Source organism: Excalfactoria chinensis, chromosome 4 (assembly GCF_039878825.1).
Source record: "Excalfactoria chinensis isolate bCotChi1 chromosome 4, bCotChi1.hap2, whole genome shotgun sequence".
Lineage (NCBI taxonomy): Eukaryota > Metazoa > Chordata > Aves > Galliformes > Phasianidae > Excalfactoria > Excalfactoria chinensis.
In genome coordinates this window covers 46,956,844-46,973,783 of record NC_092828.1, presented here as the reverse complement: position 1 = coordinate 46,973,783, position 16,940 = coordinate 46,956,844, and the positions used below count along the sequence as shown (strand labels likewise).

Sequence of the window (16,940 nt, the reverse complement as noted above, 5' to 3'; positions counted from 1 at the left end):
CTGAATGCAGCGGTGTATCATGCTGGTAGCTAAAGTCCCTCAGATCACTAGGGCAACGCTCGTGCTTAATGGCTTTACGGCCCAAGGGGACCTTTCAGGGACCGGCACCAGCAGCACCCCACCGCAGTCCCGGACGGCCTCCAGCGGCCGTCGGCCGCCACGTCCCGCGCGCATGCGCGGCCTACACTCCCCATGTCGCGAAGGCGCCGCCGGGCGGGGCGCAGTGATGGCGGCGGTTGTTCGCTTTCTGCTGATCGCGTTGCAGCTGGTGGGCCCGTGTGGGGCGGCCGGCGCCGCTCTGCCCGTAGTCATCAACACTTGGGCGTTTAGGAAGGCCACGGAGACAGGTGGTCCGGCGGGGGGGACTGGGGCAGTGCCGGCCACCGAGTGCTCCTCCCGTGGAAGGGCCGCTGGCGTGTGGGGGGGGCTCCGGGAGCTGGTGGGGGGCCGCGGGCCGGCAGGCGTTCCATTAAACAGCTGCGGTGTGGGACTTGACTCGCTCCTATTAATGATCGAAACGGGTTTGCCTAGCGCAAATCTGTCGGCATAAATTAAATGTGCATGGTGATTTAAAGGGGCTTATAGGTTGTTTTAGCAGAGTTGGGCTGTAAATAACTCTTTAGGGAAGTCGTGAAATGAGTTACCTATGAAGCCTCTTGTCAGTCACGACTGAAATATTGACTGGAGAACTGCAAGGCCTTTGTTTTACAGCTTTTAAAAACCTGTTAGAGCTGCTCACAGCAATGGATGGAGTAGGAATTGGAGTAGGAACTGGAGCAGTACTCCCCATATTCAAACTGGTAATAAAGACAAGCATATTCAGAGTTGGGTGCTAGGTTTTGTTACCTTTTCCTTGCTGTTTTTTGTTTGTTTTGTTTTTTGTCCCCTGTGGCCAGTTTTCATACAACTGCATTCATTGCTTGTGACAATAGGAAGCTCATAGGAAGTTCTGCACAAATGTGCATAAGAACTTATGGCGATGGAGCACTGGAACAGGGGGAGCACAAGGGGCTGTGGTGTCTCCTTCTCTGGCGATATTCAAGAGCCTCCTGTGCAGCCTGGTCTAGGGAGCCTGCTTTGGCAGGGGGTTAGACTAGTGATCTCTAGAGGTCCCATCCAGCCCCTTCAGTTCTGTGAATCTGTGAGATGCCATGTCTGGAGGTGGCTGTGACTGAGTAACGTGTTACTGCTGCCAGAAGGAGCTGGGCTGTGTGCTTCTGCTGTCTCCACTGCACTGTGGCAGGTGGTGGAGCACCAGAGCCAGCAGCAGCAGGAGGAAGCAGGATTGCAACCATCAGTAGCAGCAAGCCCAGGCATCCTGGAAATGTTGCCTGAGGTCCAACCTTGTGAAATGCTGAATGTGTACAGAGCCTACAGGCCCAGTTTATTTAAACTGTGTACAGTTGGCACATCTGTGATGTCTTACAAAACAGTGCAATGAGGTAGATGGTAAAGAATAGAACACTGAGAGTTGAATGAGGGAAGGTGTAGACTGATATTTGTTTGTTCTTATGTGGTCACTGAGGAGCCTTTACTTCGCTGTTTTAAACCCTTAGATCCTTCTATTCTGCAGTTTTGTTTTGGTGAAAGTTTTGCTTAGCCTGCTTTGCCCTCTGACTCCCCATAAAAAGATTTAAATAGGCGCTGGTGCAGTGTTTGGTTCTGAATAGAGGAGGTTATTTAATGTACAGAAGTTATTATCATTATTAAATAATACATAAATAATTATTAAATAATAAAATAATAAATAATAGTAATTAAATAATACATTAATAACTACATTTGCAGTTAGGAAAAAAAAAAAAGCTTTGTTTCTCAGTCAGAAACACTGATTAGGTATATTAAAAAAAAACAACAACACACAAGTGTTTAGAAAATTGATAATTTACTTTATCCTGACTGTGTTTATATTTTGCCTTTATTTAACTTATAAGAATTAGTGGTATGAGGTCTTTTTTTTGTCTGTTTGTTTTAAATTCACATTTTCATAGTGTCCATCTATAAAACAGTCTTAAAGCAGTACTGGAGCCTCTTTAACTTGAATTATTTTTATTGATTACAGCATGGAGAACATTACAGTTGGGTGGATCTGAGCTGGATGCTGTTGAGAAAGGCTGTGGTCAGTGTGAGGTTGACCAGTGTGATGGGAGTGTGGGATATGGAGGAAGCCCAGATGAAAGTGGAGAAACAACGCTGGATGCGATGATTATGGATGGGTAAGATAACTGTGGAGAAAAAAAACAATGTAAGATGTGTATAAAATCTGTCATGGTGGTCTTATTGGTTTAACTTCCACTTGGCGGAAGAACAACTAAGCTATTAGGGAAATTTTGCACTTTGTAATCCAGCTCTTGATAAATAGCTGCATGAGAAGAATCTTAGCATCCGAAGCTTGCCCTTTTGATTCATTCCATAAATGTTTCACTTCAGTTTCCGTAAATATTTCACTTCAGTAGCTATTGTCTTTTCTATTTTATTTACAATTTTAGGCTGTCCCACTTAGGAAGTAATTGCAGGTGTTTGGTTTGGTTATGAGTTTGTGTATCAAAATAGTTACCCTATATTATCCCAGATAGAGTAACTGTTACTTGGGCAACATTCCCAACCTAAGCAAGGTTATGATGTATCAGTGTACGAGTAAATTTCTTCTCTACTAATGTGATGCCCACCTATTCGTGGCAAAGGGCAATTAACACAATGTGTTAAAGCAATGGATTTTTTACTTTACATGAAGAAAGATTTTGCCAAATAGAAATTATGCTACTATTTTTTAAAATAATTTCTAAATATGTCTTGCTTCCAGCAACACTATGGAAGTTGGGGCAGTTGCAGATCTCAGACATGTGAAAAATGCAATCGGTGTAGCACGAAAGGTCATTGAGCACACTAAGCATACATTGTTAGTGGGAGAGTCAGGTAACTATTCCTTTTACTGTTTCTGGGTTTTAACCTTTTTATATTATAAAACTGTCATTTGTAAATCTTGAGTGGAGGGATTCCCTGACAAACAAGTAAATCTTATTAAATAGTGCTGAAGAGTTTATTGTTACATGTGTATGAATTAGATTTTATTCTATTGTTTCATGTGAAAATTACAGATCTATTGTATTTTACCAATTATTAACTTGTAATCCCAAGGCTTTACTAGTAGTACTGATAACAGATTTAAAAATGAATTGCTACAGCATTCTATAGAAACTGAAGTTCTAGCTGCAAAAATTTCTGTTAAGATCATGGAGTAACTGTCTAAGTGACAGAAATAAGATGCTGCAGTCCCATATGAGTATTTTAGTTTATATTGAGCGCAAATACTATATTTTTATATATAGTTTTTAATAGTTTAAAGAAAGTGGTGAAGATCTGAGTGTAGAAAATCACTTTAGGAGGTGTGTACCTGGGCATCATAAAAGAGCAAAATCTCAAGCTTGAGGAATACTTGAGGTTTTAAGTAATGAGCTGCTGCTTTTAGGATAACACTAGTTTCAAAAGAGATATATGTTGCAGGAAGGTATTGAATAGTTAATGAAAGGTTACTTAGCTTGTCACTGAAGATTTTTAAAATGTATGGGGCTGCTCTGAATGAAATATGTAGACAAGTTTGGAAGTTGGGACTTAAAAAGAGGAAATGTTTGAACCTTAAAAATGAGTCAACTGCTTTGAAGCTGGTAAAATACAAGATTCTTGAAGATTTTAATGTGTATCGAATTGCAGAGAAATTAGCACAACCCAGATTTTTCTATTACTCTACAGAGGAGTAAGGTACGGCAATACAGGAAGTGATGACAGTTTTGACATAAAACCTGAGTAAAGAAAGATGGATTTGCAAATGCTATTTAATTCAAGCACTTGTCATTTACGTTACAATTGATTTTGTTAAGAGATCTAATGGGTGGTGCTGAGGAAAAAAAAATTAGTCAGCTGGTAAAGAGGAGGAATAAATGTTCGAAAAGCTCCATTTCCCCATCACAGGCAAATATCAGAGTACTTTTAATTAGTGATTGTAGAATGAGCAGAGAAGAAAGGTGAAGAAGAATACTGATTTAAATTACATTGTCCAGTTTAGGAAGGTAAGTATTTGCATAATGAAGTCATGTGGACAAAGCTGTTATGTTGAATTATACCAATGCAGAAGTAAGTCTGGTGAGGTAGATTCAGTGCAAAATAATTACAAGTTAAGAAAAACATTGTTTTGGTTATTGTCTGCTGGAAATTTTTGGCCCTGTCTCAAATAGATTAGAAAGTTTCATAATCACAGTGAGGCTGACCTTTTCTTCTTTTGCTCATATGATACTTAGACGAATATCCTAATGAGAAAGCTCAGACAGGAAAAAAAAACAACTCTGCTTCCTGTATTGGAAACAGAGTTTCAGAAGTCATGAAAGGATGATGGACAAGCATACACAAGCACGATTTTATTAAAAGGGAATATATATATATATATATATTAGAATTGTAAACATTGATGTGTTTCATAAGATGTGACTTTCCCATGATTCTATGTGTAAAGAGGCTTTGATTACATCTGTGTTTAAGATGTGTTTTTGTTGTTGTTGTTTTTAAAGCCTCTCTGTTTGCTGTACGCATGGGGTTTCCATATGAAGATTTAACTACCCAAAGATCTCTTTCAATGTATTCAAGGTGGCTTAATCAAAGCTGTCAGCCAAACTACTGGAAGGTACGGTGCAGTCATGGTGAAGGGGTGGTGGTATTAGGCAGTCATTACTGCAGCTTTAACTCTTCCTTTCAGCTTACATTGGAGTTTTGCTTTTTCATGTGTGGAGGATAACTGTCCCATATGATACACAGAACAAACCTGGATTTTTCAAATGCTTGGACTCAGGAAGAGTATATGACTAGCTCTTCTTGAATCTTGCAGTTTTGACCTTACTTACAACAGAGATTTGATATGATATATATATATATGCTTTTTGTTTTTTGGTTTGTTTGTTTTTTTTTTTAACTCTAAATTTGGGCAGAACTTGTTATGCTAAACAAAGCAGTGAGAGTAATTCCTGATGCGTGGATAGGTTTCTGGAAGAAAATTTTACAATAAAATTTAGCTTCCATAAACACAGTGGCTTTATGCAGAACTGTGGACACGTCAGATCAGTGCAGCTGTCTGTTAAACTTGTCTTTTGTGGTGGACTTGTTCTATTTTGGTATAGCTGTTGCAGGTTTGTACACTTGTGCTGTACCTTTGTTGTTTCTTGCATCTAAAATGCTGCATTGTTGAGCCATTTTAAACTGGTATGTATTCTCATTTTCAGTTGTTCTTTAAAGTACTTGAACAGTGACTTGATGTAATGTCTTGAAGTTATTGAAGTAAACTCAATTTACTTTTTTAAATTTTTTAAGTTTTTAAAGTTTATCTTAAAAAAGAAAAAAAAAATTATTCATGTTGTTGACAAATGAACTTTTTTTTGACCAGTCTGTTAAGCAAAAGAGAATATCTGGTTTCATCAACAATTTACTTGAAAGACCTTTTTACCATATAGTACTAGAAGTCAGTCTTCATTCTTTAAATTCATTCCTCCAAGTGTAGGATATTAGTACAGCTGCATAATTTACATATCAGGCATATAATACTTGTGTAGTGGTTTATAGATATGGAGTGTAACATTTTGAAATTAATCTGAAATTAAGCATAATTTATTATTCATGCATATAATTACAGAATGTGGTACCAGATTCTTCAAAGTCCTGTGGACCATATAAGCGGCTTGAAAAAGTTTCGTTTGAAGAGGGGACCATTTCACAAAGAAACGTTCATAATCATGATACTATTGGTAACAACTTTTTGGTTGCTCTGTTTCTATTTTTTTCTTCATTCGTCTGTTCATAGTATCATAGTATTGTGCAAGTTGGAAGGGACCTTAGAGATCATTGAGTCCAACTCCCGGGATTCAAGCCCTCTAGTGTAGCAGAGCAGCACTTGTACCACTTGCACCACAGGGGGGATTCGAACCCGGGCCCTCCAGTGTTGCAAGTGGCGGTTCTAACTCATGCTGAGTTTAAAGCACAATATTTCATATAAAAACCTAATTTCATAATATTTAATTCCTAGCAATTTCAAGACTGTTATTGATTTGTTAGGATCAAGTTCCTAAGTGTAGGATATATTTTTCCAGTGCACTGGTTGCGCAGTCACTTCTTCCTCTTTTGTTGTCTCTTGTTATTACTCTACTGCTTCCCCCTTAGACACCTTAGCACAACTGTCTGGGAAGTATATATGCTTAGAAAACTGATCAAGGTTAAAAATAGTTATTTTTATCTTGACTGTAGTTAACTTAGGTCATATCTCCCATATAGCTGTCAGACCAACTTAAAAGACTTTGCAGAAGTGGGAGAAATGAATAAAAAGTGAGACTTGTTGCCAAAGGCAGAGTTTGTCAAATTGTCCCTAAACACATAAAATAAAGTATGCTGACCTTTTTCTTCTGTTCTGTAAGCAGAATAGAAGAAGTTTACAAATAACTTCTTCAAGGATACATTTTTTTTGTATTTCAGCATATTGATAACTTAAAAAATCTGTATACCGTGGTTTTATTTGGTGGCGAGATGCATGGTGACAATTTAATATTTGTCTGCATGTCTGAGTATGTTTCATACCTGTTGAAAATTTTAGGTATGGTTGTAATTGGTAAGAGTGGAACTGTTGCTTCTGGGACATCTACTAATGGTGGCGTCCACAAAATTCCAGGGTTAGTATCTCTAATTTTGCAAAGAGAACTCTTTTGTTGTTTCATTTCCTGTGTTAACCTTATGTTAAGATGAAACAATGTATGTTTTAGAGAGTAAGATTTACAAAATTATCTGTAGTTATTGCAAGGCACTGCCATAAATCCAAATGCTAAGGAACAGATACAACTTGTGTGAAGGAGTGTTTGTTTTTCTGGTTTTTAATTGTCCAGGCAGGCATACAAAAAACTGGTGTATTTGTAGAAGTAAATTTAAGGTGGGCTGAAGGTGGACTAAGCCTCAGATCAAATTATTGCGGATCTCTTTGTCAGTGGTTTTTATGATGAGACTTCTGACTGCAGTGAAGTGACCTCTTTACCTGTTCTGTACTCCTATAGGTTTAATGCTAACTCAGCTGGAGGTGATTAAGTTGACAAAGTTAAAGGGATACTCAAGCCATAAGAATTTCCTGATATTAGGCCAAGAGCTATTGCATTAGTATTATCTCACTGGCATTAGTAAATTTCAGTTCCCTTTTGTATAATACTTTTTTTTCATTGTTCACTGCAGCCGTGTTGGAGATTCTCCAATAGCTGGAGCAGGATCCTATGCTGATAGTACAGCTGGAGGAGCTGCAGCCACTGGAGATGGTGACATCATGATGCGCTTCTTACCCAGGTTTGTCCTTAGGGCAGACTTTACTAGCTTTCAAAAGCAGAATGGAAGCTCAGCAAATTGTGTAATTGACTGACTGAAAGACTGTCTGACTTAATGGTTCTTGAGGTGAGAGAGAAAGGAATGTAAGGGGAAGAACAGTAGAAATTCTGCCTAGCTGAGAGTAGACAGACAGCAGTAATGAGTGTATTACCAACTTGCAGTTTCCTTAACAGAATAGATGGGCTTTTTGCTTCAAAGTGCTTTGCTATGAGAGAAATAAGTCTTATAAACTCTAGAAAATATGATGAGTGACTCTTGGTTTATTGAGGAATGTAGGGGAGTGTCACTGTAAAAAGGCTAAGTAATATCTAATTTGAAACCGGAAGAGATGGCTTGTTGCTGTCATTGTGCCTGCATAAACTGTAAAATACAGCTGTTTACAGCACTGAATGTTGACAGTCATTCTAGTGGACCAGTCTTGAAAGGAAAGCTTTATGGTAGCCTATGCTGAACATAATGAGCACTGATGCTTTATGGAATCTAAAGCACCAGCCTTTACATTACCCAAGTACTCCTTCTGAAACTCTGTCAGCTGCCTACTGATAGATGTATATTTTTAAAAGTTACAGTCCATAATGGGTGTGAAGCTGGTCCAAGACAGAAATTCACAACTTTGTGAATCCACAACTTTGTGAATCATTTTGGGGAATCAGATACTGACAGTAGTTGTGAGTTGGGTTCCACTATGAGATTAATCAGTAAAAATGTACGTTGCTCATTAGTGGCCTGAAAAGTTTGTTTGTAATGCTTAAAACATTTAATGTTTGCTTCAGTTGATTTTAGAGAGCTCAGTCTAGATAGTCACAGGTTCCTTGTAGATCAGATCTTTCTTAATGTCATGATATAATTATATTAAATATAAATATAATATAATATATATATATAATATAATATAAGATAATAAAATAAGAATGGAATTGATCTATCAGAAAGGCAGGAAGTGTCAAATCAAGGGTAACATTTCTAATGGTTTCTGACTGCTGCTTTTTTTTTTTTTGTTTTAAGACACTAATATCTTACTTTAGTTTGATTATTGAGGATACCCCTGTGACATATAGCTTTATATTTAGATATAGTTACAGTTAGATAACTTGAACCTTCACAATTAGTATTAAAAAACAAGGGTAATAGGGAGACAGAGAATGCAAGGAAATGTCTCTTTGAGGCACTTTGATGGCATCTATAGTTAATGCTATCTGTGGATCAATGTTTGTTAGTGTAACAAGTTGAGGTATTTATTTATGTATCTTTCATCAAGACAAAATTTAGTGTTGTTTGCTTTTGAGTAAATTATGCATTGTCATTTAATCTTCTGCTTCTGAAAGTAAACAACAATAAAAGGTTGGATTGTTGGTAGGTTTTACCACTGATGACATCTTGGAAATGCAAGTGATCTATCTCAAACTTTGCCTGTGTTATCATTTGTAGAGTGATGCAAAGGAAACTCATCTTGATTATTTTGCATTTAGAGTAAGATTTATTATGTTTTAAATATCATCTTACGAGAGTTTTGAAAGTGGCTCGGGGTCTTGATCTGAGCGTTATACCTTTTGTATTTATGAAAGAAAAGTTTTTTTTCCAATTCTGAATTTCTCCTGAAGCTTGCATCTCCTGCCAAATATTTTTAATGCTTACTGGAATAAATAAATGGGGCTGAGGGGTGTGTAATTTCAGAGGTTTTGTTCTTACTTTTTTTTTTTTTTTAACAAATGAAATTACCTTCAGATAGGTCATTTTGAAAACTAGTAATAATTCCTCATGTAAAACTTAGTAGTACAATAAAAAATCCAGTAACTCGTCATCTACTTAGTTGTTAAACTGATCTGTATCTTAGCTTCTTCTGCTGCAGATGATCAGGTTACCACAGGTTTGGCCTTGCCTTAGAATAACAGATGGCGTAAATGACATCTTGAAATTCCTTTTAATACTGTTTTTAAAACACTATATTGAATAATAATTGCTAGTTTGTAGTTTGTTTCCATAACTCAAAGCACTCTAAATCTCTCAAGCTAATCTCTCACCTGAGTTTGGCGAACTGTCTGGATGTGGGGTTGTTTTAATTTTCTTTTATTTTAATTGCTTTAGCTATCAAGCAGTGGAGTATATGAGGATGGGAACAGACCCAACAGTAGCCTGTCAGAAAGTTATTTCCAGAATTCAGAAGCATGTTCCAAAGTTCTTTGGTGCTGTTATTTGTGCCAATACAACTGGAAGTTATGGTATGTATCTTGCTCATCAGACCTATTTTGTTCACCCTGACTAGATCACAGATATGCAAAATTTATGGTGGACTTTAAAACAGCAGTCATTAATTACTCCTTAAGTACTGCAGCCATTCATAATATCAAAGGCTGGTTATCAGGACAACTGTCCTCATGTGAAATTGAGATATTTTAATTTCTCCTCTGCATTTTGATATTTTAGATGTTTACAAAATTTATGTAAGACTTCATAAAAATAAAAAATATTTACAACCTTTATGTGTTCTTCTAGATTGTGTAAGATTCATTTAAAGGTTTTTTAACATTATGGCATAAGGCAGGGAGATTGTGGTTGTTAAGCATAGCTTCAAAGCAGCCCAAGATCAGTCATTGTGCCAGGCATCTCATTAGCAAACTCTCAGATCAGTAGCAAATATAATTTGCTAATCAACACAGCTTATTTAGTTGGACTGCTTATTGCTATTCTTTGATCTTTTATTTCACATCATTCTGTGTTTAAGAGATTAGAGTTGTAGGAACTCATTAAGTTAATCAGGACTGAAAAATAGATAATTATTTTTTTCTCAACTTATGGTACTGTTTTGAGTTGTATTATACAACAGTCAGTAGCACAGTATTTTTACTTAAAAATAATTATTTTCAAGATGTGTTGGGTTAAACAGATTGTAAAAGAATAATTAAACCATTGTAGAGAAATTAGTAATTTGGTGTTTATTAGAGAACTTTATATTCAAAATACACTGATCCTAAATTTATCAAGTTATATATTTTTTCTTTCCTAGGTGCGGCATGTAATAAAATACCAGGATTCACTCAGTTTCACTTCATGGTTTTTAGCCCTTCGCAAAGTCAGCCAGCTGAGCAAGTAGTAGACTGTATTTAATATCTTTTACCTTATTAACATCTAAACTTAGAGGGGAAAAGTGCAAAGATTCCCAAGGTATCATGTTTTAAAATGTTTCTTTGATTTTGTTGTTTCATAATCAAGTGAACAAGTATAAAGATATATAGATGTGGGTGCTTCACTGTTTTTAATATGTTCTGTTTTCAAATTGTGTGGTGGACTCCATGCACTTTCCTGAAAGTGGATAAAACTGCAAAATTATGGTTAGTGCTGATGCTTTCACAGTTAGCATGGAGGGATTCTGTTTTATTTAAAACTCAACATTTAAGTGAAATGGCTGAATTTAATGTGCCTCACAGATGAAGTCATTTAATTGGGAATTTAATAGATGTTACCTTGCATCTCAACTCCCAAACTTTCACAAACCCAACAGTCAAACTGTGGTTCCAAATACCACACAAATGTACCTATAGTATATTCACTTCCAAGTAATGCCAACTTGCACCCACTCTTTTGGGGAGTAAATATTTGGTCATTGGAAAAGAAGTCTTTAGATGAAAGCTCATAAAGTAGACTGGTTATCATGTAGCATATACAGAGATGAAGTGTCTAACAGCTCTTATACTGTCTGCTTTCTTAAGAGCTGAATAAGCAAGAGTGGTGTATAATAACCACTGTCTAGTCATTCACTTTTCCATTTAAAACCAAGTATTTGGCAAAAATCTGGAATAAAGGGCAGTGGGGAGAAAGGGTTCTGCCTCTGCACAGGAGATTCATTTTCAGATTGTTTAACTGTTATTCTGAGATTTAGAACTGATTTTTCTTTCTCTTGAAAAGAAAGTTATGTGCAAATGCTAGCAAGCAATGAATGAGGATTGAAGAGCAGTGGAAAAGATTTTGAAGTACTAATTAATGATCGAGTAATGAGATAACTTTATTGAAAATAGCTGGAAATGTCTTTGAATGTAGAGGACATCCAAATGTCCCTGTTATCAAAGTGTATAAATCTGTTGATGGTAAATGGGATGTGAGACTGATTTTTTCCAAGTTGCAAATTAAATTATGAATCTTAATCACAGTGATTTGTCATGAGTGTGCTGTGTGCTGTTAAATTTTCCTATGGAGCATTACCACTGCAAACATGTTGTTGCTTACCTAAAGCATGATAGTTAAAGCAAAAAAAAAAAAAATCAAAACAAAACCCTGGTTTGAGCACTTTCTTCAGCATCTTGAGGATTTTTCTGGAGGTATCTGTGTGCAACCTTGAGTTTAATAGGAACAAAATTAAAGGGGGGGGAGTTAAGCAAGCAAAATGAGTACACCTTTTCATAAACATTATTTTTTATCTACTTTTTACTATCTATATTTTTATCTACGTTAATACAATGTTTTGGTAATAAAAGCACGCTTTAATGTATCCTTTTTTAAAGTCAGGTTGTTTGGTGCTTGTGTACTTTGCCTTAGAATGATTCTTACCTTATGTTCCAAGATGTATGTTTAGAAGCTGGAGAAAACATTCAATCTACAGTAGTCATCTTTAATGGCCTGCTGTTGAACTAGGTCAGGAAACTCATTTATTTGGAAGATTCACTTCTGTCGCTGCATCTTTGGAGCACCTAATAATACAGAGTTCACAATAGGCCACAACAGGCTTTTGTCAAAGGAGCTCTTATTGTGTGTAACTGCAGCAGTTTATGGTGTTTTCCATCTCTCCCACCTACAGCCATTCTGCCATAGCTGCTGTATTTTAAGATGGAGTGAATGAAAAAGTATCTGTACCTGTAACTTCAGGCAGTCAAGAACAAATAGATAAGTAGAATAACAATTATTATTTCTTTAAAGATAACGTTGCAAATGATGAACATAGCAGTTCAGTTCTGCAGCTGAATTTTAGCATTGCAAAGTGCTGCAAGTGAATCTAGGATTCATTTTCCTGAGAGCCTGAGAACATTGGTGACCTGCTTTTTAGTGTGTTTGTGTCACTGCATTAGCTAAAAAAGCAACCAAAAGTTAGGACTAGATGCTGAAAGTGCACTTCAAAGGTGTATTTGACGTCACTGAGTTAGAGTTCTAACTTTCTGCATAGTCTGTTCATCCATTCCTGAGGAAAATTGTTCATCTCCATGAGATGTACATATTTAATATGTGTGGTTTAATGATGTAAGTTGTTTGTGCGAATTATTTGAATATGCAGTTAATTTGACAATGTATTAAATTACAGATGTGCTGTTATGAGACAAATGAGTAAAACTTTGTTTGCCATGGTTACAGAAAAAAACTTGCATTGATGTACTTTTTTTAATTTATTCACTTTACTACAAAATACAGAAGAAAATGACACAAAACATGAGACTTGCAAGTTGAATGCTTCATGTCTGTGTGTTTTTTGTTTAAGTCTTTATGTTCATTAGCTTCAAGCTAACCTGCTTCTTTCTAACACTTCTCACCAAATTATCATTTCATTTGATGTAGTGCGGTAAGGAAACACCTTGGTGATACCGTTACATTATCTCTGATACAGAAGTGATATATGTTGAGCACTGGACTACAGGTGTTCTTACTAGGGGGTCTATTCATTCTACTTAAGTTCCATTAAATTTACAGCAAAACAGCACTGCTAAATAACTACCTAGCAGATGTGAGATTCTCAAGATTTTATGACCAGTTTGTTACTGTTTGAGCTGCTGAGTCAAGTAGCAAACAGTTTTAGATCTTTGTACATTTAGCAATATTTGCTGTGTTTTTTGTTTCCCCAGCCAGCTGGAAGAAATGTAGCTGAATTCACCTGTTGGTATAAAACTCTTGGTGTGATTAGCTGGTGTTTACAGTAACAGGTGGTGATATGTGAAATAAAAGCAATTAGCAACTTCAAATTGTGCCAGTTGTTGTGAGATTTTCTCTTACTGGTGATTTTATGTTTTTTTTAGTATGATGGGGAGTAAGTATTTGAAAGATGAGCTGTTTGTTTTGTTGTTAATCATTCTTTTTCCCAGGTAGAGTTGTAAATATGAAAGTTTTTATTATTTAGAACTGATGAGCTCTCATAATGCTTCTGCTTATTTTCCAGGCAGACTCCAAGTTACATTTCAGCTGGAATTTCATTTGCTGCCAAATCTTATTTGTTTTGATTGTCTCTGTTGTTTAAAACATAGAAAGCTGTGAGTTCTGGCACTTGAACATGGTTGCAAAGTTGAGTTGAGTTTTATATTTATACTTAGTATTTGTCAGTTGAAGATCTTGAGGAAGAAGAACTTCAGTTTAGCAGGACAAACAGTAACGTTGGTGTATTTGAGTATTCTTAGGTGCAGATGGAAAGAACCTGCACTTGTTTACAGACACACAGGGATTGTTATGTAACCTAATTTTTCAAATGGGAGGAAGGCTTTTGTGAAAGTATCAGATTAAGTGTGACTTTCTGATTGTATTTGCAAACTGTATTAATCTTTGTAGTATCTGGGGGTAACAGATCATGGAAGGTGCAGCATGGTGCTCCAACTTTGGCTCTTCTTGTTATAAGATTAAATGCTTACTTATTGGGAAGTATTTAAAAGAAATGACATTAAGTATTTACATTTACACACTTATATGTGGCAGTAATATTTCATAATATTAAGCAACCATAATATTAAACCAGCCTGTAATTGTAAAACTGAAATTGGAAATATAAGCTAAGTAATTTCTCTCATGTAGAGTTTTATAATCTGGATGTTTTACTGTTTGAAGTGTCAGGAATGTTTGCCTTCATGTTAATTTCTGCGGGCTATTACTGCATTCATTTTATTCATTACCTTCACTTCAGTAGGTTCTCTGTTATTGCACAGGACCTTGGTAAAGTAGATTCTGCTCAGTTGTGAGCAGTAAATTAGGTTTTTAGGAAGTTGTTTCCTTTGTCACCACAACTGTCCTGCATGCCTTTCTGCCCCATGAAAAGATTTTTTTTTTATTATTATTATTTGTAAGTAGAAAAACATATTTAGTGTTATCTATTGAACTAATTTGTGACTTAGTGATTTATATGATGACTATAGAGGTTGCATTTTTTTAGCAAATTGAGACAGTATCACAGTAGATTGCACAGTGGCAATGCTACAGTATTACAGATTTGGGATTATACTAAACTAGGTCATAAGATTTTGTTCATAAGTAGTCACTGTCAATATATATATACATATATATATATATATAAAACTGTAATTTATTGAGTATAATACAACAGGCTACTTGACAATAAAAATGCTTGTGCTTCTTGCTTAACACTGCTCCTGGATATTCATTGTTATGAGAAAATTTCCATGGCAAATTATAATAATCTCTGAGAATGAAGGTTTGATTGGCAAGGTGATGCATAGAAAAGTACAAAGCAACTAAAACTTTCCATAAATTAATATTTGTATCAGCAGCACTCTTTCTGGGAATTAAGAAGTGACAAGGAATTAATTAGCATGTTTTTGTTGCCTAATCAGTTCTTAAGATGTTTTTCTCTTAAGGATTTACAGTAATAGATGAAATACAGCACTGTAGATTAAAAGGGTGAATGTACAAATTATTATAAACATTTCTAATTCATATACAGTAATGTTTTGTTAATTTGCTTGTTACTGAAAACTAATTTTCATGTTGTGAAGTAGAAGAAGAATTATAGTGGAGTAGCTGCGATGCTAACAATCAGTAACTGTTTAAATTCAATTTCTTCCTGTTCTTATGAACCTGACAACATGAAATTACACGGGATCATGCTTTTTGGCTGTAATTTTGACAATTTCAGTTACTTCTTATTCAAAGTGGTAGCTTCACAAAATGAGACTTGAGGCAAGTGACATCACTATTGCACAGGTTTAAGGATGCTAACAGCTTTTTGTGTTTGTTTTGTTTTTTTTTCCTTCTTGTCTGCTCTTTTCTGGTGATTACTTGTCTGCCAGTCCTGCTTCAGGAACTAGGGTGCACCTGAACATCCTCATGCTTTATCCAGCAGTCTGTCTTCTCTGTCTTCCATCTGCCGTTTATGTGAAATGCAAATGCAGATGCCTGCATTTCTGTCCAATGGTTCTGCTGTGGGATTCATAATTGCTTATCAAAGTTCAGTAACAAATAGCTCCAGGGCAATTTGGTTGAAGCTGTTTGGTGGAGGAGTATGTGTCTCATCCCTTAGGAATGTGTAGAATACCATCTCATGCTTCTAGGCAGATAGTTACAGTGGTGGTAATGAAATCCCACGAAAACCTCTGTACTGTACAGAGAGTGATTAGCTAGTAAGGTGCTGCAGAGAAGGCTAAGTTTTGAGCTTTGTCCATCTTTGCATGATTTTAGTTAGATCAAGATTTTGGTGCCCATGAAGGAGTGATAATACTTCCATCCTGCAGTATGCATTTGTGTAATTGGTTTTGGTGATTTTGCAGCTCCAAAAAAATGCATCAACTTGTTTGGCTGGTTGAAAACTAACCTTAATTTATTTTTTTTTTCTAGCTCTTTCTTGGAGCATGAGTAAACAGGCTATTTTGCTTTACCGTACAGTCACCCAGCTGTTATTACCAACACAAAGCACAATGCAGGAGGGAAAAAAGCATACACAATAGGAAACTGAGGAATGCAGTAGGTTTTTCAGCTGGTGACAGTACATTTTCAGACTGGCAAAAGTAATCTCTTCACAGCTTTTCTGAAGACTGAAGTAAGGTGCCTGTCTTTCAAGTAGGCTTCATGATTCAGCCTTCAAGCCCACCCTAACCATTTCTCCCCAGGAAAATTCAGAGCAGTAAGAAATGAGGGTTTGTATCAAGAATTCCCACTTAAAGGAGAATTCTAATCAACAAGCTGTTGTAATGTTTCTCTTGTCACATCTTCCTCTTCTGTATTTTAAGTTGTTAATTCTTTAACATAGAGTTTCTGTCTTTAGAATGGGTAAGTGCAGAATCTCCATGCAACAGATATATATATATGCATATATATATATTACTGCCCTTCTCTTGATTAGAATATGAATTTGACTTTCCTATATGGAGGTTGTATGACTTGAAATGTCATATTTCAAAGCAACTGAGGTTTCACAGTGATTTGTGAAAATGTGAGCGCTGTGAATTCTTGACTATGTAATAGAAAATTACTGTGATTTATGCTTTGTGTTAATATTATCATGTTTTTGGCTGACTGCTGTATTTGGGCTCTCGGGGGGATCTGTCACTGGGCTATCTGGTTACTGTATCACAAAGAGGTTTAGACCTGAGATAAGCGCCTGTTTGCTCAGCTGAGCTAAGGTATCTCCAATTGCATTCAAAAACAGATGTACAACTCTAACTTAATTTGAAAAGTCAAGTCTTTTGGAGTTGAGATTAGGAATTCAGTCTTGCATAAAGTTTTATAACAGCAGTGTAGTGTGTCATAATAATGTAAGTGCTAATGCCAGATAAATATTCCATCATTTCAATTTGCTATTGACTAATGGTGCTAGGCAGAACCTTTCCCTTTGTGCATTCACAAATGGGATG

The 16,940-nt window shown here is 36.2% G+C and overlaps 1 protein-coding gene across 2 annotated transcripts in view; it reads left to right on the top strand.

Annotated features, from left to right (window-relative positions):
• The first annotated feature begins 187 nt into the window (after positions 1 to 187).
• AGA (aspartylglucosaminidase) overlaps positions 188 to 16,940 on the top strand; it is a 22,388-nt gene continuing 5,635 nt past the window's right edge. Inside the window, exons 1-9 of one of the 2 annotated variants that reach the window (XR_011903387.1) lie at positions 188 to 347; positions 2,063 to 2,216; positions 2,804 to 2,916; positions 4,563 to 4,675; positions 5,675 to 5,786; positions 6,626 to 6,701; positions 7,249 to 7,356; positions 9,481 to 9,614; positions 10,400 to 10,557. Coding sequence is in view for 1 of the 2 variants with exons in the window: in XM_072334728.1 (XP_072190829.1) it covers positions 227 to 347; positions 2,063 to 2,216; positions 2,804 to 2,916; positions 4,563 to 4,675; positions 5,675 to 5,786; positions 6,626 to 6,701; positions 7,249 to 7,356; positions 9,481 to 9,614; positions 10,400 to 10,500 (1,032 nt within the window). In the remaining variant the exon portion in view is untranslated. Of the gene's footprint in view, positions 348 to 2,062; positions 2,217 to 2,803; positions 2,917 to 4,562; positions 4,676 to 5,674; positions 5,787 to 6,625; positions 6,702 to 7,248; positions 7,357 to 9,480; positions 9,615 to 10,399; positions 11,540 to 16,940 lie in introns of those variants that run through there. The other variant, XM_072334728.1, reaches the window with a different exon arrangement.